At 42.8% G+C, this 22822-nt stretch overlaps 1 protein-coding gene across 5 annotated transcripts in view; it reads right to left on the bottom strand.

Moving 5' to 3' along the window:
* The window catches only part of PRKAG2 (protein kinase AMP-activated non-catalytic subunit gamma 2), a 238371-nt gene that overhangs the window by 153468 nt on the left and 62081 nt on the right, over positions 1–22822 (bottom strand). The window contains exon 1 of one of the 5 annotated variants that reach the window (XM_060683395.2): positions 18419–18698. The exons of 3 other annotated variants lie outside the window; for them this stretch is intronic. In XM_060683395.2, coding sequence (XP_060539378.1) covers positions 18419–18427 — 9 coding nt within the window. In that variant the 5' untranslated portion in view covers positions 18428–18698. Of the gene's footprint in view, positions 1–419; positions 825–18418; positions 18699–22822 lie in introns of those variants that run through there. One more of the 5 variants, XM_060683388.2, reaches the window with a different exon arrangement.

Here is a 22822-nt window from a genome sequence, read left to right as displayed (position 1 = left end):
AGAGAGAGGGAGGGAAGGGAAGAGACGGGGAGGAAGGGAAGGAGAGAGGGAGGAAAGGAGAGCGCGGGAGAGAGGGAGGGATGGAGAGAGAGGGAGGGATGGAAAGAGAGGGAGGGAGGGAGGGAAGGAGAAAGAGAGGGAGGGAGGGAAGGAAGGAGAGAAGGAGGGAGGGAAGGAAAGAGAGAGAGGGAGGGAGGGAAGGAAAGAGATGGGGAGGGAGGGAAGGAGAAAGAGAGGGAGGGAGGGAAGGAGAGAAGGAGGGAGGGAAGGAAAGAGAGAGAGAGAGAAGATAGGGAGAGAGATAAGCAGGTATAGAAATGCAGCTCAAATATAGTGAGAGGTGTCAGCATGTCCACCTTAAAGCCAAGCAAGTGGAAGAAAGACAAGTTCAGGAGACCCTTTCAGATCACAGGAGATACCTCCTCAAAGGTCGTTGCTCCTGGAACCAAACCACTTTTGGCCTTAGCGGGAGCAGAAACATACATGCTCCTTTTTTCATGCAACATCCGAGCAGATGATCGAGTCTGCAATTCTTTTACAGTATGAGGATTACGCTTCTCCCTCTTCTCTCGCAGCCTCATGATCTTTAGAGGTTTTATTTCCTGGTGAACAAAGTCCCTCTAAGAAAATTCAATCCCCTTCGGCTCTCTTATTCCCAGAACAGGAAGGACAACTGCACTGTCAAGTCTTCCCTTCTACCCTGGCACCTTCTGAAATCAGTTAGAAAAAGCAGTTGGTTCCTCGTTCTTCATTCTCTTTCCAGAAGGTTCTAGACCAGAGGTCTTCAAACTTGGCCGCTTTAAGACTTGTGGACTTCAACTCCCAGAATTCTCCAGCCAGCATTGCCAGAATTCTGGGAGTTGAAGTCCACAAGTCTTAAAGCGGCCAAGTTTGAAGACCTCTGGTCTAGACTATATGCACATCCAGGAAAGAACACATCCAGGTTCTTCCTAAAGCAAAGAAATATCTCCATACAGATGGACCTCGGCTTACAACCATTCATTTAGTGGAATGAAATGAAAAAAAAGTGACCGACGACCATCGGTCACACTTACTGTACGACAGTTGCAGTATCTCCATGGTGACATGATCAAAATTCGGATGCTTGGCAACTGGCATGTATTTATGATGGTTGCAGTGTCCTGGTGTCACATGATCCCCTTCTGTGACTTTCAGACAGGCCTTGGTTAACATGGTTAACAACCATGTTACTAACTTAACAGCTGCAATGATTCATGTATCTGGGCCAGAAGGGGAAAGCTCCCTTAACAATTGTCTTGCTTAGCAATGGAAATTTGGGGGTCAATTGTAGTAGGTCGAGGACTATCTGTACTCATCCAGGGCTCCTATTCTTACATGCACTCCTGCAACGACTCTAGCATTTATTTCACACAGTGTCAGTGCTAAGCTGTCTTTGAATCTAACTGGAGACACAAATAATACCAGAAGACCAGCATGGCTGCCTTTTCGAATTGAACGAAAAAGAGGCAGTATTGGGGTGCCACTGCTTGATTTATTTGCAGGAACCCATCCTCTTGTTAAGTGAATTAATGTTATTTAATAAAGAAAATTGAGATGATAGAAAAGGGGAAACAGGGAGACCTTTACTGTATGCTGTAACAATCAAGCATCTTTATACAATACCAAAGAGCCTTGGTAGTACAGGGGCTTAAGGCACCCTGTTATTAAGCTTATTAAGACCAGCTGCCTGCAATTACTGCAGGGTTCGAATCTCACCAAGGCTCAAGGTTGACTCAGCCTTCCATCCTTTCTAAGGTAGGTGAAATGAGGACCCAGTTTGTGGGGGCAATAAGCTGACTTTGTATAAATATACAAAAGGATGAAGGCTATTGCTGAGCACATTGTAAGCCGCCCTGAGTCTTCGGAGGAGGGCGGCATATAAATCAAATTAAAAAAAAAAAAATACAGTTAGTCCTTGACTTATGACCACAATGGAGCCCTAAATTTATGTTGTTAAGTGAGATGTTTGTTAAACAAGTTTTGTTACATTTTACGACCTTTCTTGCCACAGTTGTTAAATGAATCGATACAGCTGTTAAGTTAGTAACAAGGTCTTTAAGTGAAGCTGGCTTCCCCATTGACTTTGCTTGTCATCCTTGGGACACAGCAATGGTCATAAATAGGAAACAGTTGCCAAGCATCTGATTTTTTTATCACATGATCATGGGGATGCTGCAAAGGTTGTAACTGACTTATGACCGTTTTTGGTCCTTAAGTCATTATTCATTGCCGTTATAACTTTGAACAGTGACTAAACGAACTGTTGTAAATTGAGGAGTACAATGTATAGGAAAAATCATATCTAATGAGACAAAGATGCCCAAGTCATCCTCATTCATTGTGTTTTATCCAATCTAAATTATTTTTTATAAATAATTCAAGATGGTAAGCATCCCTGATATTCCTTTCTGGTTCTGCCCCAGTTACGGACCCCAAAGAATGCAGAACACACAAAGTCTGTACAAACCTTAGTTTACTAAATTAAATCAGTCTTTTTCAAACAAAGGCTGTTAATTAACTTTCTTAACAGCCTACAAGAATCCAAAGAATAAATAATTGTAATCTTACTATGGTCGGCAGAAAGCCCAGAAGCAATTTGCAGAGAACAAGACACGAAGGAAAGTGAACGAAGTTGTTCCCTGCAAATTGCTTCAGTCGTCGTCCTTCCTTAAATAGGCTAAGGGAGTAGCCAATTAGCCCCAAGCCTTACTCTCAAGGAGACCTCCTCCTGAGGAGCCATTCCTGCCTTTTGGCAGCTTTGTGCACCCGTGCATCGAGAAGAAGCTCCTCCTCTTCTTCCTCTTCACTTATGGGAGCTTCTGGAGGTTCTGAAGGCCCTGGCTGAATCCCCGCCTCTGGCACCCCATCTTCTCCAGCCTCCTCACTGTCTGACTCAAGCGCCAGCTGCACAGGCTGCTGGCGCAGCACCACACCAGCCATCTCGCTATCGGAATCAGCTACTAGCTGCACAGGCCGCTGACGGGCCACAACATTTCTCCTCCTATTTTCCACACAACTACCCCATGAGGGAGGCTGGGCTGAGAGAGAGTGACTGATCTAAAAGTGTCCCAGATGGGTTTCATTCCTGAGACACATCTGTCTCCTGGTGATAGGCCCAAAGTCATCCAGCCAGCTTGGGTACCTAAGACAGGATTAGAACTCACCGTCTCCTGGTTTCTAGCCAGGTACCTAAAAACCACTGGACCAAACTGGCTTTCTAATTTTCTACTTTTAGAAAATAAACATCAGTTAACTTCCTGCTGTTACCAGGTACTACTTGAAGTTTCTGATCAACTTCACTTTTTAACTAAACATTCTCAATTTTTAGTAGCACGGAGGATAAAGCTGTCAGTTTGCACTGAACTCAAATGATTCTTGAGGCTTATTCTGTGCCTGGCCCCAATACGTCATTTGCTTGTCCTCTTCCTTTGCCCACAGCATCTTATGGAAAATCTCATTCTGGGATTGAGGATCTTCAGCCTTCAGAAGGTGTCAGTGGCCTCTTGAACTACTAAATGAAAGCTAAGCACAAAATTAGGGATAGACATTTAAAATTAAAAACAGAAGTTGGCGGACTGCCAGTCCACTGTGACTTTTCCTGTCATTCCCCACCAGAAAAATGCTTGTTCATGGACATAAAGATCTGAATCTCATCCCTTTTGGAGTAGCTGCTTGCTTATTTGTTTGTTTGTATTCCACTTTATTGTTTTTATATTTAAAGCAGCGGACATTACTAACATACCTTCCTCCTCCTATTTTTCCTGCAACAAGCTTGTGAGGTGAGTTGGGCCAAGAGAAAATGATTGGCCAAAATCACCCAGCTGGTTTTCATGCCTATGGCGGGACTAGAACTCACAATCTCGTGGTGACTGGCCCAAAGTCAGCCAGCTGGCTTTTGTGTCTAAGGCGGGACTAGAACTCACAATCTTCTGGTGATTGGCCCAAAATCACCCAGCTGGCTTTCATACCTTAGGCGGCACTAGAACTCACAATCTTCTAGTGATTGGCCCAAAATCACTCAGCTGACTTTCATGGCTAAAGTATACCTTGAACTCACAGTCTCCTGGTGATTGGCCCAAAGTCACCCAGCTGGTTTTCATGCCTATGGCGGGACTAGAACTCACAATCTCGTGGTGATTGGCCCAAAGTCACCCAGCTGGCTTTCGTGTCTAAGGCGGGACTAGAACTCACAGTCTTCTAATGATTGGCCCAAAGTCACCCAGCTGACTTTCATGTCTAAGGTATGCCTTGAACTCATAGTCTCCTGCATTCTAGCTTGGAACCTTAACCAGTAGCCCAAACTGCCTCGCTTATAGCCGCAACTGCCAACAAGAGCCTTGATAGTACAGTGGTTTAGTGCACCCTGTTATTAACACAGCTGCCTGCAATTTCTGCTGGTTCGAATCTCTCCAAGGCTCAAGGTTGACTCAGCCTTCCATCCTTTCTAAGGTAGGTGAAATGAGGACCCAGTTTGTGGGGGCAATAAGCTGACTTTGTATAAAATATACAAAAGGATGAAGGCTATTGCTTAACGCATTGTAAGCCGCCCTGAGTCTCCGGAGAAGGGCGGCATATAAATCAAATTAAAAAAAAAAAAAAGTTGTTTCGATAGACATTGTAGGAGGATTTAAACTTATTAACTCCAGTTAATGAAGGACGCTCCAAAAGAAGTGGAAAGAAGCCATGAAAAATAAAAATCATAACCATAAAGACTACAGCATTGGTGCTTTAAAAAGGGCAACTTCACGGTGAAAATTAGCATTCTCCACTTCTTTTTACCGCCATCTAGTGGCCGCCTAACTGTCTTCTAGAACAGTGTTTCTCAACCTTGGAAGCTTGAAGATGCTTGAAGATGCGCTGCTGGCTGGGGGATTCTGGGAGTTGAAGTCCACCCATCTTCAAGCTACCAAGGTTGAGATACACTGTTCTAGAAGAAAAGATACTGAAGCTGAAGCTCAGGTACTTTGGCCACCAAATGAGAGGAGAGGATTTACTGGGAAAGATCCAGAGGTTGAGAAAGATGGAAGGCAAAAGGAGAAGGAGATGGCAGAGGATGAGATGGTCAGTGTCACTGACTCAATGGACATGAATTTGGGCAAGCTCCAGGAGACGGTGGACTTCAGAGGAGCCTGGCATGATGTAGTCCATGAGCTCGCACAGACTTTGACATAACTTAGCAACTTAACAACGAAAGTGGGAGAGAGAGGGGGCGAGGGAGGGAGGGAGAGAGAGAGAGAAAGAGAGAGATCAGCTTCCGCAGGCATTCCAAGCTCCAAATGCAAATATGTTAAATGTTAAACTGGGGAACAGTTAAATCATAACAAATAACATTTGACGGATATAATTAAAAATCGTCTGTGAAAGGAAAGGATTGAAAAGCAATCTAGATGAGAAGAATAGCCAGTTAGGCCCTGTGGGGTTCAAATCAGGGGTGAAATGTTCCCGGTTTCGACTGGATCGCCAAAAAAAAAATGCTTTTAAAAGAAAACAAAAGCCTCTGACGATCAGGCAACTCAGCTGGCATCGTCAGGGCCTTTTAAAAGCATTTTTTTTACAACCTCTTTGGCTGAGAGGTTGTAGAAAAAATGCTTTTAAAAGTAAAAAAAAAAGTTGGCCATGCCCACCCAGTCACATTACCCCACTACCACCAAGCCATGCCCACAGAACCAGTAGTAACAAATTTTACATTTCACCACTGGTTCAAACCAACAGACATAATCTTTTGTACGATACCAATTCTGAGCCTGTTTTTTCATCCCACTCCTTGGCCAATCTGAAGATACACAAAAGTAATTTTACAGGACTTTTAATCAGAGAGTTTCTAATGAAGCTACAGTAGGCAGATCATCAGATGCCTTTATAATTTCATTGATTTATGTCTGCATAACATATTGAACTTGATTAACTACAGATTGTCCTCAACTTACAACCATTTGCTTAGTGACTGTTCGAGTTACAGCGGCACTAAAAAAATGACTTATGATCATTTTTCACACTTACAACCATTGCAATATCCCTATGGTACCGGATCAAAATTAAGACACCTGGCAACTGGCATTTATTTATGACGCTTGCAGTGATAAACCATTACAACTTTGAGCAAAGTCAATGGGTATTAAAGCCAGATTCCCTTAACAACCGTGTTACTAACTTAATACTGCATGATTCACTTAACAATTGTGGCAAGAAAGGTTGTGAAATGGGCAAAGATCACAACAATTGTCTTGTTTAGCAACAGAAATTTTGGACTAACTGTATACTTTAGTTCAGTGTCTTGGGCAAATCTAGCCCCACACTTAGTTAATGGGTCAGTGTGTCTTATAAATTCATAAAATTTGTTAATAACCTCCCAAAAATTATTTCATCCCGATATCTGCTATAGCCTTGGGAGTCAGAAATAGAGCTATTGAGTTTTGCTCCAGATAGGATTACATCAGGATGGAGCAGGGGTGAAATGGTCCCGGTTTGGATCAGATCGCCTGATCCGGTAGCGATGGCGGCGGGTGGTTCGGAGAACCGGTAGCAAAAATCCCTGCCCCCCCCATGCCCATCTGAGTCGCACAATCATCAGAGGCTTTTTTTTTTTACTTTTAAAAGCATTTTTCTACAACCTCTTCCGACGAAAAAATGATTTTAAAAGTAAAAAAAAAAAGCCTCTGATGATTGCACGGCTCAGCTGGGATCATCAGAGGCTTTTCAAAGCATTTTTTTCTGCAACCTCTTGGCCGCCTTGTAAGAGGTGGCAAAAAAAATACTTTGAAAAGTCTCTGACAATCCCAGCTGAGTTGCCTGATCGTCAGGGAGCCATTTTTAAAAAAGCTTCTCTGACGATCCCAGCTGAGTTGCCTGATCGGCAGAGGCTTTTCAAAGCATTAGAAAAAGTGCTTTGAAAAGTTTTTTTTTAAAAAAAGTTGGCCACGCCCACCCAGTCACATTACCCACCACCACCAAGCCACGCTCACAGAATTGGTAGTGATAAATTTTACATTTCACTCCTGGGTTGGAGCCTATAGAGGTCTCTATACAGGTATTCTTGATTTACAACCTTAGTGGGTCTGCCCAGTGCAGATCAACCCTATTTTACAACCTTCCTTGCTATAGTTGTAAAGCAAATGTTGAGATCATTAAGTTAATGCTGTTGTTAATATATCCATTGTTTACTATGGGACATTTTTGCTGAAAACCAAAAGTAAATGCCATTTTTTTTTGGCAAAAACATTGAAATCAAAGCCACATAAATTGCTGCAAATGGTTATAAATGCAGGTTGGTTGCCGAGTGTCCAAAATGGAGTCATATCACTGCACAAGGGGGTGGGGTGGGACCTCAGAATTGGGTCATACATTAAGTACCTTTTGGGAAGACCAACTCTGAATAACACTAAGTGGCCAGTCGTAAGTCCAGAATTACCTACAGGTTTTATTCTAACCAAGATCCAGATTGCCTAGAGCCGTGATGGCGAACCTATGGCACACGTGCCACAGGTGGCACGCAGAGCCATATCGGCGGGCACGCAAGCTCAGCTCCGGTGCACATGCACGTGCTGGCCAGCTGATTTTTGGGCCTTCTGGGCCCACTGGAAGTTGGCAAACAGGCCATTTCCGGCCTCCGGAGGGCCTCCGGGGGGGTGGGGGAGGCCATTTTCACCCTCCCCAGGCTCCTAGAAAGGCTCTGGAGCCTGGGAGGGCAAAAAACGGGCTACCAGGCCCACCGTGCCATCATGTGCCAAAAACAGGAGAAGCACGGGGGGGGTCGCACACACATGTGCAGGGGTGGGGCGCATAGAATTATGGGTGTGGCCACACACGTGTGCGACCCTCCCTGTGCTCCCCCCCGCTTTTGGCACGCAATGGCAAAAAGGTTAGCCATCACTGTCCTAGAGACTAAAACCCACCAGGGGACAGGCAAAAGATACAGAAAACTAACTCTCTGCTGCCCCTTTAATGGTAATTTGATTTTTTGTAATTCAGATCTGATAATTCTACACATGTTGAATGTAAAGTTGTCCACAGTATGGTTTTTAAAAAGTCAAGATGGCAATATAATGGGCAGAAGGAGTAATCTGGAGGAAAAACTACTAGTAAGTCAAATGGCCAAATAAAAGAAATTTGAGTCCGGGCAAAAATGTCATTTGAAAATGCATCTCACACGTGACCATCTTTAGTTTTTATGATGATAAAGGAAGAGGGTGGGGGGAGAGAGATCCATTCAGAGATTCTTTACTGTTGGATGATAATAAAAGTAATGTTAGCATTCATGAATTTGGGGTTTTCTAATCTGGTCTGCCTTAAAAAGTATCTGGTCTACCTTTGATCACAAGATGACCACAATCTTAGCTTTTTTGATCCTACCCTGTGGCACCCCTGGCTGAATGCCTTGATGGCCTGTCTAACTAGATTATTCTGCCTCTCCTGCTGATTCAAGAATTTCATTTATGAGTTGGTTCACACAACTGGCTTTTGCTGTTAAGGTTGGCTGAAGAAGCTGCGACAAAATCATATTTCATACTAGTAAACCATCATCCGTGGTTTACCAGCTGTAATGCCTGGGCCCGCACGTTATACCAAGTCAAAAGCCAACTATATCATAGTTTTGCTTAACTATCAAATATGGCCAAGTTCACACAATTTGCTTACCCTCGAGTTTATGAAATTAACCTGGTTTTCTAGCTTGATTCAGCATATTGTACCATCAAATGACTTCCTGAAATTAATCCAAAATTGTTGTGTTTGATTAATATCCTTTGATTTCAACCACAATTTTTTATAATTAGACCAAGTTTCTTTTTAAACTAAAGCAATTATCTTTATAGTAAAGCAAGGAAAGACATATGGATTTTGAGAATAAATTGGCATGGCCAATCTCCCTTTCTTAAACAAGCCTAAACTGGATCATCTGATAGCTTTTGCACTGTAAATCCCAAAGCCCAATTATAACAAAATTCCAGAAAAGAAGATCTCCCCCAGCTTTTCCAAAAAAAGGAGCTTGCAAACTTCAACCTCAAAGAAACTTTTTTAAAAATTTGTTTGGAATTTTTATAGAAGCTTGGAGGAAAATAGGAAGCTACTCTTGACAATGCAAAACTCTTTTTCTAAAACATAAAAGGCAAGGAAGCAGAAAAGTATTGGCAAAGATTTTCTCGTTCCACCTGATCCTTTTTAAAAAAAAAAATCTTTTTCAATTAAATAACAATTGGGAGCTGGCTTCCTGCAAAACAGAGAGGCATAATCCGGCATTATCTTCATTTGCAAGAAGGCTGGAAATGCGAGGAATATTGAAATAATGAGAGGTTGCAGCAAAGGTAAGTTGGGAGTACACATTTATGAGCTTTATGTTGAGACATTGAAACCACAATCTATAGAACATTTTATAAAAGGAATTTTAATTCTTCTTCTTTTCAATTGTGTCTGATTTTCAGAGGCTGCCTGGCTAGGTCCTTGCAGTCTTCTTGGCAAGGTTTTTCATAAGTGGTTTGCCATTGCTTCCTTCCTAGGGCTGAGGAAGTGGGACTGGCCCAAAGTAACCTAGCTGGCTTTCATGCCTAAATCAAGACTTGAACTCAGGACCTCTCAGGGTCCTGCTTCATGCCTTAACCGCTTGCTTGCTTGCTTGTTTATTAGTTCAATTTATATGCCGCCTTTCTCCGGAGACTCAGGGCGGCAATGCATTTCTTATGCACCATTTAAAGTGGGCATTTCTTTAAGATGTCTTTTTTCAAAAGTGACCAGTCAGGTGTCAGGCGTAGGGTTCATTCAGTGTTGGACCAGACGCTAAGAGAGTCAGCAGCAAGCTGCAATGAACTGCAGATCATCACTTTCAGACAAAACAAGTTTGCCCTTCACAAGGCTCCCTTCTCCTTAAATGGTGGGCTTTCTTCCAGGATACCAATCTTCAGCAAGTCCGTTTGGCGTAGTCATGCTGGCTGGGGAATTCTGGCAGTTGAGATCCTCATGTTTTAAAATGTGCAGGATTGACAAACATTGCATTGGGCAACAGTTCCGGATATCTAAATCAGTATGACCCTGTGATGGTTGGGGATGATGGGCATCTCAAGATGTCCTTCATGCCAAGCCTGTGATGGTCCATTTGAGCCTGAAGAGATAGATCCCCTAGAATATTTTATATGAATGTACAAATAAGGTTACACTTCAAGTGGTCCTTGTTAAATCAAGCCACAAACAATTCATGACTCAATGAATTGGGAAACCTGGTGACTTTGGGCATCTATTGTACCTGCAGGTACAGGTAGTTCTTGATTTACGGCCACAACTGGGACCAAAAATTCTGTCACTAACTGGTCAATAAGGGAGTCACATTGAATTTCATGATCGTTTTTTTCCACGCTTGTTAAATGAATCACGGAGTTGTTAAGTGAATCTAGCTTCCACCATTGACTTTTCCTGTTGGAAGTCCTCTGGAATGGTCATAAATGGTAATCACGTGACTTCAGGGTGGTGCAAACATTGTAAATACTTGTTGATTGCCAGGCATCCTAATTCTGACTAAGAGAGCACTGAGCCCATTGGTGCCCCCATATATATGAACAGTTGTTAAATGAATTAAACTAGCGGTTTAATACAGATAGTCCTCAATTTACGATCACAACTGAGCTCAAAATTTCCATTGCTAAGCAAGATAGTTATTACGTGAATCAAGATCCATTGTACCACATTTTTGTCACGTTTATTACGTGAATCATTCGGTTGCTAAACGAATCTGGTTTCTTCATTGACTTTGCTTGTCAGAAACTCCCAACTGGGTGCAACGATCAAAAATGCATGCAGGTTGCCAAGCACCCAAAGTTTGGTCACGTCACTTTGGGGCAATGGTGAAATCTAAAATTTGTTACTACAGGTTCTGTGGGCGTGGCTTGGTGGAGGGGTAATGTGACTAGGTGGGCGTGGCCAATTTTTTTTTTTTTAAACTTTTAAAACCATTTTTTCTACAACCTCTTCGGCGAAGAGGTTGTAAAAAAATGCTTTCAAAAGGCTCTGACGATCTAGCAAAGTTGCCTGATCGGCAGAGGCTTTTTAAAAAGCCTCTGCCAATCAGGCAACTCAGCTTGGATCGTCAGAGGCATTTAAAAGAAAAAAAAGGGTTTTTTTCTTTTAAAAGCCTTTGATGATCCCAGCTGAGCCGTGCGATTATCAGAGGCTTTTTTTTTTTTACTTTTAAAAGCATTTTTTGGCCGAAGAGGTTGTAGAAAAAATGCTTTTAAAAGGGAAAAAAAAAAGCTTCTGATGATCGTGCGGCTCAGCTGGGCGGGGGGGGGGCAGGGATTTTTGCTACCGGTTCTCTGAACCATCCGCCTCCATTGCTACCAGATTGGGCAATCCGGTCCGAATCGAGAGCATTTCACCCCTGCTTTGGGGATGCTGCAACAATCCTAAATTTGAAAATCAATTGTAAATCACTTTTTTCAGTACCATTAAACAAATGGTTGTAACTTAAGGACTACCTGCACACTTTTATTTCTTTGTCACATAGCTCTACTTTGCCTCAGATGATTTTTGAAAAAAGAATATTCATTGAATAAAAAAGTATGTTTAACAACATTACAAAGTAAAATGCAGGTAGTCCTTGATTTATGATCACAATGGAGCCCAAAATTATTGTTGTTAAGTGAGACATTAGTTAAGTGAGTTTTGTCCCATTTTACGACTTTTCGTCCCATAGTTGTTAAGGGAATCACTGCAGTTGATAAGTTAGCAACCCAGTTGTCAAGTGAATCTGGCTTCTCCATTAACTTTGGTTGTTAGAAGGTCGCAAAAGGGGATCACATGATCTTGGGACACAACGACGGTCATAAATCTGAAGCAGTTGCCAAGTATCTGAATTTTGATCACATGATCACAGAGATGCTGCAAAGGTCATAACTGTGAAAAACGGCCATAACTCACATTTTTCAGTGCCATTATAACTTCAAACAGTCACTGAACGAACAGTTATAAATTGAGGATTATTTGCACCATTTGTACCAGCATCTCCTTCAGTTCTATGATAAATATGCTGGGGAATTATGGGAGTCGAAGTCCACGCATCTTAAACTTGGTGAACCTGAGAAATACTGGCCTGAGAGAATTGTTGAGTCCTGTACTGTATTTTCTGCGCCATGAATCATCCGTCCTTTACTTATGTTCTGCTGTGGAAAGATAACAGCCAAGGGGCAGACAGAGAACATTAAAAGGATCCTTAATGCTGCCGTATTTCCGTGCGGCATAATGTAATTTCATTTCAGACTGATGGAAGACAGGAAGACACAGCTCCTGGCATGTGACTCTCTGTTTATTCAATCCTTCATGCTCAAATGGACTATCTGTCATACAGCAGACAGGCAGCTTTGGGTAGAAGATTGTTCTGCAACGCCATTGAATGAGAAAAAGAAAGAGAGAGAGAGCTGGCGTTTCTTTTTTTTCCCATGGCACCTTTCTTGACCGGGCCCCAGGCGTTCTCCAGGATGCCTTTGTCCCAATCACTGCAGTCTTGGGCACTCTTATCTAAGAACACACTTTCTTGCACAACCAGATCCCCAATTCAAGGGATTCAAATGGCACGTTGTTAGGCCTGGAGCAGGGAAGGCAACATTCATGAAACTGAAGTTCGAAGTGACAGCACTGAATACTAGCTAAACCCCAGAAAAATAGGTCTTTTTCATGGTGGGTCCTTAATGCTCTCTGAGCTTAGTTGTTTTCTTGAAGACATTTCATTACCCAACTGGGCAACATCATCAGTGATGGAGGACAAATGCTTCCACTCAGAGGTGGGTTTCAGCAGGTTCTGACCAGTTCTGGAGAACCGGTAGCGGAAATTTTGAGTAGTTCGGAGAACTGGTGGTAAAAATTCTGACTGGCCCCGCCCCCATCTATTCTCTGTCTCCCTAGTCCCAGCTGATCGGGAAGAAATGGGGATTTTGCAGTATCCTTTCCCTGGACTGGGGTGGGAATGGAGATTTTACAGTATCCTTCCCCTGCCACGCCCACCAAGCCACGCCCACCAAGCAATGCCACGCCCATCAAGCCACACTCACAGAACCGGTAGTAAAAATTTTTGGAACGCACCACCGCTTCCACTGATGTTAGCTAACTGGGTCATGATATGTCAGCAAGACATATCACATCCGCCAACCTGCATTGGACTGGTGTGGTGGATTATAATCTATTCCACGGGTGTCAAACTCACTGCGTCATGTTGCTGTCACGTGACGTTTTGCAATGTTTTTCCCGTTCACGGAACTGGGCGTGGCCTGCACGTGACGCCTCCGGCCTGCGGGTTGCCAGTTTGACACCCCTGGTCTATTCCTTCAACATATTAGTACAACCTCAAAAATGGCCCTCATTCCCCGGAGGCCCTACGGCAACTACCCAGGGCAGTAGGAAGACTTGTCTGAAGGCAGAGGGGTGCTAAGAATCACTGGACTAAATCAGGCAGCCTTTGGAAATACAGTATGAATGCTCAACGTTTGAACAAGGAAAATGGACACGACTAGAAGAACTGCTGACTGAACTAGTGGATTCCACTTGATAAAAAGCATCCACGAAAGAGACCTAAAACAAGATGGAGCAACGACATCAGTAAGTATTGGGGGTCCAATACTGGCAAAGGAAAGCTCAGGACTGTATTGGTTGGAAACATGCAGAAGAGGCCTTTATCCTGCAGTGAATAGACAATAGCTAGGAGGAGGAGGAGGAAGAGGAAGAGGAGGAGGAGGATAGCAAGAAAACAACCAAGATGGCTTATGACAAGGAAAGTCAATGGGGGAAGCCAGATTTGCTTAATAACCCACATAATTTGTTCAAAAACAGTAGTGATTCACTTAACAACTGTGGTAAAATGTTGTAAAGTGGGGCACAACTCACTTAACAACTGCCTTGCTTAACAAAGTAAATTTGTGGTCGTACATTGAGGATGCCTGTAGTCCTCACATTTACAACCACTGCAGCATCTCTAGAGTCATGTGATCGAAACTCGGGCACTTGGTGCCTGGCATGTGTTTATGATAGTTGCAGCGTCCCTGGGATCTCGTGTGGTTGCCATTTGCAATCTTCCAGCTGGCTTCCCACAAGCAAAGTCCATGGGGAAAGCCAGATATGCTTAATGATTGCAGTGATTTGTTTAACAACCGTAGCGAAAAAGGTTGTAAAATCAGGCTTGACTCACATAAACACATTCTTAGCGATAGAAATTTTGGTTCCATTTGGGGTTTTAAGCCAAGAATTATCTATACACAAAAGCTGAGGAGGACAGCATCTTTTCCATCAGCCAATAAAAGTTAACAACGTCTCTTTGTGCCTGGGTAGTGTTGGAAGAAATGTCCTTCTGGGTTCAGTTCCAAGTGGGGAAAAAGACACTGGGTTCATGGAAGTTACTTGGAAAGAAGGTTTATTGATGGACAGGATCACATGCCTTGGAGATCTTGGGAAGAGATGCTGAGAGTCCCTGGGTTTTATACCCTCTCTGGCTTTGAACTTCCTGGGGCACAGGAAGAGTATCCTGATTGGTTGCTGCCAGAGGTCATGGCTAGCTTTGTAGGTTGTCTGTGTGCTAAGTTTGGTTGAATCTTGCTGGGTGATGCAACGAAGGGCAATTAAATGGCTCTGCCTGAAGGAGGTAGATCTTTGTTATGTAGAATGGACTGGCCCAGGACTTAATGGCCCATTGACAAAGGTGGTGTGTGTGTGATTTTCTGCCTCCCTTTTAGGGGAAATATTCCGCCTTTTTAATATTTCCTAAAATATTTCAGTTTCTAGGAGAGGGGTGGTTTTAACTTCCTACAGCAGTTTGACACCCATTTTGTACCTGCTCCTCTAAACAGCTGGAATCTTCTCAATTGCCTTTGATCTTAGAATGGGTTTAGAGAGGGATTTCTTCTCCCTTGTTAAGTCCTGGTCTTCATTGACTGGGGAATGCTCTGTAATTTTTTTTTTTATTATTTATTTATATGCCGCCCTTCTCCGGAGACTCAGGGCGGCTTACAATGCGTTAAGCAATAGCCTTCATACTTTTTGTATATTTATACAAAGTCAGCTTATTGCCCCCACAATCTGGGTCCTCATTTAACCTACCTTAGAAAGGATGGAAGGCTGAGTCAACCTTGAGCCTGGTAAGATTCGAACCTGCAGAAGTTGCAGGCAGCTGTGTTAATAACAGGGTGCATTAAACCACTGTACTACCAAGGCTCCTATTGCACCCCTTGCGGAAGGCCTTGAGATGACTTATTTTTTAAAACGATATATCTTCTAGAAAAAGAAGAAGAAAAAACCCTCCTTCAGCGGAGCTTGACTTCTGCTGATTTATGGACACATCCAGGATTCTTGGCAATAACAGAGAGTTTGCTGCAGCCTTGTATTGCTGTTGTTGGAATTATAAACAAGTCTTGCGTTTTTAAAAATAGGAAACTGGGCTGGAAGTATGAGAGGCAGTTTGATGGAGCAGTACTGGAAACCAGGAGATGGTGAGTTCTAGTCTTAGTGTCAGTAAAGGTGGCTGTACAAATTTGAGCCAATCATCAGGAGACTGAGTTCTAGTCCCATTTTAGTTATGAAAGCCTGCTCAGTGACCTTTGAATAGTCACTTTCTCGCCATTTCACAGGATTATTGATGTGGGGATAATAGGAGAATGGAGGAATATTATGTATATTTGCCACCTTGGGTTATAAAAAAAAATCTAATAAATAAATGGAAGTATGGAGCCTAACAGAGTTTTTGGATTTTTGCCGTGGTGGGTGGGTCCCTGCATGTAAATCTAGGAAATGAAACAGCCATTTCTCAGCCTGTCTGTTGCCTGGATGAGCCTGTCTGTCCCTCAACTGTTTCAGTCAGTGGGAAAGTATACCTTGAAAACGAAAAGGATAACACCATGCACAGTTTCCTAAGTGCAAACAAGCCTCATGGCTTCACTTCTGTCTCACAGCAATGAAGGAAACAGCTGTTCTTACTGCTGGCTTCCCACATGCTTTTTGGTTAATTGCCATCAATAATTCCCAGGCGTGAAAGCGATCAGGCTTTGTACAAAGATATTAAAGTTTCAGGCTTCTTATTGCTGTTGTTATTATTATTCATTATCACAGGGCATTCAATCCCTAAATAGTATTCAAAGGTTCGATCTGTTTTATGTCACACCAACAGGATGATTGCTGTTTTCACAGACCAGGCTAGAAAGGCTGGGAAAAAATAATTAGGCTTTGGTCTTGGTTACTCAGAAATAATCGTTTATCCTGTGCTGGGATGCTCAGCAACCATGATACTTCACACAGAGAAAAAAAACGAATAACGACACTAAAATTTTTATTTCTCAGTCTAATTTCTAGCAGACGAACCAATCGCCTGGAAATGGGAGCTAAAAGCATAAAATGGTATCATGACAGTGGAATTTCTGTAGGATTAGCAGAAGCTTAGGAGAAAGGTCTCTGGGAAGTCACTGGATGGAAGACCACAAGGAAATCCTGGGATTGTAAACTACTTAAAAAGACAAACATCCAGAAGCAAAAACTGAGCCAAATCAGTTTGTAATTTGGTCAGATCAACTTGTACCTGCTTCAAAACTTATTCAGAAATTCTCTGGGTGTCTTGTAAGCAAAGCGATTCATTTTGTTTATCCAAAAATGCTTAAGAAAAATAAGCAATGCAGAACTGTGCAAGGAAAGGGGAAACAAACCACTGTCTGTTTGTGGTTGACTCCCATCGACTTTACATTTGTAGCATAACATCTATTGCTCAGAGCTACTTCTCAATTCCTCTACAGGTAGTCCTTGACCCATGACCATTCCTTCTAACAAAGGTTCAAAATTACAACGTTGCTGGAAAAAGTGATTTGCAATCAGTTCTTGCATTGTTACAGCATCCCTGCAATTAGGTGATCAAAATTTAGGCACTTGGCAACTTGCATGTATTCACAATGAATGCATGTGCAACAGTGGTTGCAACTACCGATTCTGTGGGTGCGGCTTGGTGGGCATGGCAGGGGAAGGATACTGTAAAATCTCCATTCCCACCCCACTCCAGGGGAAGGTTACTGCAAAATCCCCATTTCCTCCCAATCAGCTGGGACTTGGGAGGCAGAGAATAGATGGGGGTGGGGCCAGTCAGAATTTTTACTACCGGTTCTCCAGAACTGGTCAGAACCTGCTGAAACCCACCTCTGATGTGCAACAGATGTGGTGCATTTAATGATCCCATCACTCCCCAATGAATGTTCAGGTCCCAATTGTGTTTGGAAGTCAAGGACTACTATTTAAAAAATGCCATATACAGTATTTCTTCCTGGAGGAGAGACAAGGTTCTGGCAATGGCTAGGGAAGAAAAAACCCACAACCCATCCAATGCCTTTAAGCTCTAAGAAATCTCCACTTATTTCTAATACATAAATAAACAAATCCCTGGGATTATACTCTTTCTGAAATTCCCAGTAGATAACCATCAATCCACTGCATAATTTAGCATCCATTCTAAAAAAACACAAAGCCTCCAATCTTCGTAATACAGAAACAAAACCAGCAATGGAAAAAATATCTTTGCCCAGCTGCATGTTGTCACAATATCACTTATGGTCAATACTTGGTCAATGAGTCCTCCGGGCCTCAAGTTCCAAAACAAAAGGAAAAAGGAAACATTCACAGAGAAATCCATCACAGATTTCTTTTCCAGCAAAGATCAAGAGTCCCACATGATGGAATTTATCATAGCCCGACTCAAGATAAATCATTTCCCCAAAAGGAAGCCTGGAGATTCATTTAGTTCATTAGTTCAACCTTGGATATTCATTTATGAGTTCAGGATCTCTAGAAATGTCCTCAAATGGGTTAAATAGAATTATCCATCCATTAGAAAGGAAACAATACAATCAGAGGCACATTCCAATGAATGGAGATGATATATTAACCTTTCATGTACTTGAATTGGAAATCTGGTCTTCTACCAGATTATACTAGTCTCAGTTTAACAGACAGGGGAATGCTTTTCCAGCTAGCATCTTTAAAAACACCCCCATCCCACCCCCCAAAAAGGCTGTAGTCACGTCTGAGGATAAACTTAGAGCTTTAAACAGTAGCTACTGCATTGTAAAACCTTTTCTCCAGACTCTGTCTGTTTACTAAATGGGTTTAAAGTTTTTTCAATCCATATCGATTTTGGATCATTTTTCAAAATTCCACCCTACACATTGGATTCAACACATGCCCCATCTCTTTCCATCAGCACAGCCCTGCTAAATTATTTCTGGAATCTTAAAGCAGAAATTGATGTGTTTCCAACTCCGTGTGTGTGTACAATTCCTGGTTGCACCAGCCAGACACGGTCAATGATTAGGGATTCTGGGAGTTGTAATTCACCCGTATTTGGTTAGGCCTCAATTTCCTACACACACTTCCAAGACTGACATATATAAGAAAACAAAGATAATACCTGGATCATTCAAAATTCCTGCTGCCTCCAGCCAGTTCTGTCCAGCATTGCTGAAGATCCAAAATCAATGTGCCGCTTATTAGCATGATCATCACTGTTTTGTTGTTTTGCATCTACACTGAGAGCTTCTGCACTAGAGACAAATTCCTTATGAGTCTAATCATGCTTAGCCAAATGAAGTATTCAGTTCAATTCAATAACAAAAACTTCCGAGACCATCAGAAGTCTTATTTTGGGCTAGCATAGCTTTTTCTTCCCTCTCCCTATACCATCGGCAGAACTTTTTATTTTATTTTTTTGAGAAGAACTGCTTGTGCCGGATTATGGATGCTCAGGTACTATCAGCCTGACTCCAACAGGGTCCACAGATGGCTAAGGAAGCTTCTCAGCAGAACAAATTGGAAAAAAGTCATATCCCGTCACTTTCCTCCATTATGCATCTCTCTGTGTGTGTGCGCAGACATAATTTCCATTTCAAAAGCAAACAAAATCCACCTTCCCCTCCCTGTGGTGCTTTAATTTCACCCACGCATGACAAATGTTGCAATAATGACTTGAGGGAGGCACATTTTTTTATGGGCTGATAGGGTGCCCAGAAATACATTTTTCTACATAAAATCTCCCCCCCCACCCCTATTGCCAAATTTTACTGTACATTCTTTCTTCGGGTCCTAATAAAATATTTGCTGACTTCATTGCCTTTTTTCCCATTGTTATCTCAAGGGGGAACCCCTTTTAAGGTCAGTTTGACTCCTGTTGTCTACAGGGACACTTATTTATTATTTTCATTGCCGCAGTATAAAAGTGGCTTGTTCCTACCTTTTGGGATTTTTAATTTTATTTCCTGTTCTAAACTGGAAATGTGGATTTCCTAGTGGTGCATGTGGTCTTTCCTAGTGGTCTTCCGGGTGCGCTTCAAGGTGTTGGTTACCACCTTTAAAGCGCTCCATGGCATAGGACCTAGTTATCTTTGAGACCGCCTGCTGCTACCAACAACCTCCCATCGACCCGTGCGCTCCCACAGAGAGGGCCTCCTCGGGGTGCCATCAGCCAAACAATGTAGGCTGGTGACCCCCAGGGGGAGGGCCTTCTCTGTGGGGGCACCTACCCTCTGGAATCAGTTGCCCCCAGAGATAAGGAGAATCCAAGACCTCAGCGCCTTCCGCCATGCCCTCAAAACTTTCTTTTTTCAGCAAGCCGGGCTGGCTTAACATATTTTTTAAATATTTTTAATTGGTTTGTTATTTTAAATTGGGGCCAAATTAATATATATCTTTTTAATTGTTTTTAATGTTTGTATTGTATGTTTTTTATCTGGCTGTACACCGCTCTGAGTCCTTCGGGAGAAGGTGCGGTATATAAATTCGAAATAAAATAAAAAATAAAATAAATGTTCCAAGATGAACAATTTAGCTTTTTTGCTATCAGCCTAGACCAGGGGTGGACAAATATGGCCCCTTTATGACCTGTGGATTTCAACTCTCAGAATTCCTGAGCCTGCTTGGTTGTCTCAGGAATTCTGGGAGTTGAAGTCCACAGGTTGTAAAAGGGCCACAGTTGCCCACCCCTGGCCATCTTAGATCCATGATGGTGAACCTAGGGCACACGTGCCAGAGGTGGCACTCAGCACACTCTCTAATGGCACACGAGCCGACACCCAGTTCAGCTCCACTGCACATGTCTTTCGCCAGCCAGTTAATCTTCGGGTCTCTCCGTGCATGCGCAGAGAGCAATATGCATGTGGGGGGCCGTGCGTGCCTGCACAGGGGGTTGTGGACATGCGGGGGGAGGCACAAACATATGGGGGTGTGTGCAGGGACCTGTGCGCGCATGCAGGGGGCGTGCACATGCAGGGCGCATGCACGGTGGCTGTGTGCGCATTGCATTTTGGGGGTTTGGGCGCATTCGGGCATTTGGTCCAGAAAAGGTTAGCCATCACTGGCCTAGATCATTTAAGTGCTGCCACCTGCTGTTCATATACAGCCTCTAAACGAAGAACCAGTATGTGGGTACCAACTTGGACAGCTCCTGATTTATAATCTTCTGATATTTTTAAATCAAGGTTGTTATCAGAACTTGTGACAAGGAATCCATAAAGCTATGTTCCCATCCTTCCAAATTCCAGGAGGTAGTCTATAAACCAAGATTAAGCCAAAACACATTGCGCAGTTTGCATGCCAGGTCATAGGTATGCTCCATTCTGCAGTGTTGCTTCCTATATATCAATGTTCCTCTACCTTAGCATTTTTAAGAGGTCTGAACTTCAATAGCTGGCTGGGAGTTGAAATCCACACCTCTTAAAGATGCCAAGGTTGAGGAACACAGCCATATACAAAGCGGCTTCAAATTAACCTGTAGCAGAGCAAGGGAATAAGAAGTTTATCTGCCTGGCTCCAATGAACTAAGTGAAATAAGCTATCTTTGCTCCAGAGACCTGTTTTTCGTTAATGAAATCTGGTTTGTGACAAGCATCAGAATCAGCTCAGAATGTATCCTGTTTCTTTTTAAAAGCCACAGTGATGTAGTGGCATTATCCGTGATAAAAAAGTGATAGCAGAACAAGATCATCTGTCTTGACCCAATGAAGAAAGTTTTAAAGTCTTTCAAGTAATTTAGATTTACCTGCAGGCAGTCTTTCTATGAATTCCTATCTTAATTTCACTGCCGCCTCTCAGAAATGGGCACACCCTTTGTTCTTCCAAGAACGGCACGCCTTGGCACTAAGCACCAAAGAACACAGTGGAAAACATCAGACTAGAATTAAATATAAAGAAGGCCAAACTAAGGACATCAGGTAGAACAATCAGCCTTAGAATAGAGAATGAAGACATTGAAGTAGAGGGTAAGATCTTCTGCCTTGTAGGATCAACCACCAACAATAAAGAAACAACAAGTCAAGAAATATGCCACTTGGTACTTGGTAGAGGGCCATGAAGAGCTTGGAAAAAATATTCAGATCCCATGATAATCTATAAAAATAAGAATCGTACAAGCCATGGTATTCCCCGTAACACTCTGTGGAAATGAAAATTGGACTCTGACGAAGCAAGATAATGCCTTTGATGTTGATGTTGGAGAAAACATCTGAGATGGCTGGCTGGGGAATTCTGAGAGTTGAAGTCACCTATCTTGCCATGGCCAGCTTATTTCTATTAGCTTGCTTAACAGTAGCTGTTTGATCCAGTGCCCCCACCCCAGAGAACTAGGTTCAAACCCCGAGGTTTCCTACTCTTCTCCTGCCTCTCTTATCCCTCCAATTCTCATCCTTTTTTTCCAAGAAGAAAAGAAGAATTCCAGGCACCCACTCCAGTGAAGCAAGTCCACAAAGCAATAGAAAAAGTAATATAGGGTCTGTAATTAAAATACCCACTCAGAATGGCCAATGGAGAGAGAAAGTTGGAGAGCCTTGATGGTACAGTGGTCTAAGCACCCTGTTATTAACACAGCTGTCTGCAATTACTGCTGGTTCGAATCTCTCCAAGGCTCAAGGTCGACTCAGCCTTCCATCCTTTCTAAGGTAGGTGAAATGAGGACCCAGTTTGTGGGGGCAATAAGCTGACTTTGTATAAAATATACAAAAGTATGAAGGCTATTGCTTAACGCATTGTAAGCCGCCCTGAGTCTCCGGAGAAGGGCGGCATATAAATCAAATTTAAAAAAAAAAAAGTTGAAGTAATGCTATAAAAAAAAAAAAAACCACTACTACAGCAAGTTTTCCAAACGTGAGTGAAAGTATGAAGGAGACATATCTGAGCATCAATCACCATTACAAAAAAAAAAAACCTAAAACTTCAAAGGTGAAGTGTGCTTTTGGCTGCAGGAACTTCTGTCACAGCTGTATGAGGCCAAACCAAGCACCCTCCCAAACCCTGGTTTCACCAGAGCACTCCAACATTAGGACAGGATGCTGGTTTTGTCCTCCATGTAGTTTTAGCCTGCACCAAATGTGCAGCCACAGCTGAGTTTACCCAGCCTGCAAATTTTGCTAAGCCATGAAGTTCTATTCTGTCTTATTCTGCGCGAATGTTTGAAAGTCAAATTCCCAGACTCCCAACTGATCCGAACGTAAGATTGCTAGGTAGATATTTCTCAAACTAGCAACTAGCTGGGAATCTCCGACAGCTTTTGCTCAGCTGAGCGAGGCAAATGCTACTGCAGAGAACAGATGGTTAAAAGAACATCCAAATAGTCTCATCCAGATAGTACTCCATGCTCTCTTTGCTTCTCCCCATAGCTCCCCTATCAGACCTCTTGCTCTAGTTGTAAAAAAGGGGAGGGGGAGTTATGGGTGGCAAACAAGCAGAGTAAGACCCATGATGCATGCAACCTTTCATTTTCTGTAATTAAGGAAAGCGTCACCGTGCCAGTTAGGCGTGTAACCCAAACAAAAACCATCCACTTCAT

Source organism: Pantherophis guttatus, chromosome 4 (genome assembly GCF_059756535.1).
Source record: "Pantherophis guttatus breed Tessera chromosome 4, ASM5975653v1, whole genome shotgun sequence".
Lineage (NCBI taxonomy): Eukaryota > Metazoa > Chordata > Lepidosauria > Squamata > Colubridae > Pantherophis > Pantherophis guttatus.
The sequence above is the reverse complement of the archived record's forward strand: the minus strand, read 5'-3'. Positions and strand labels throughout refer to the sequence as shown.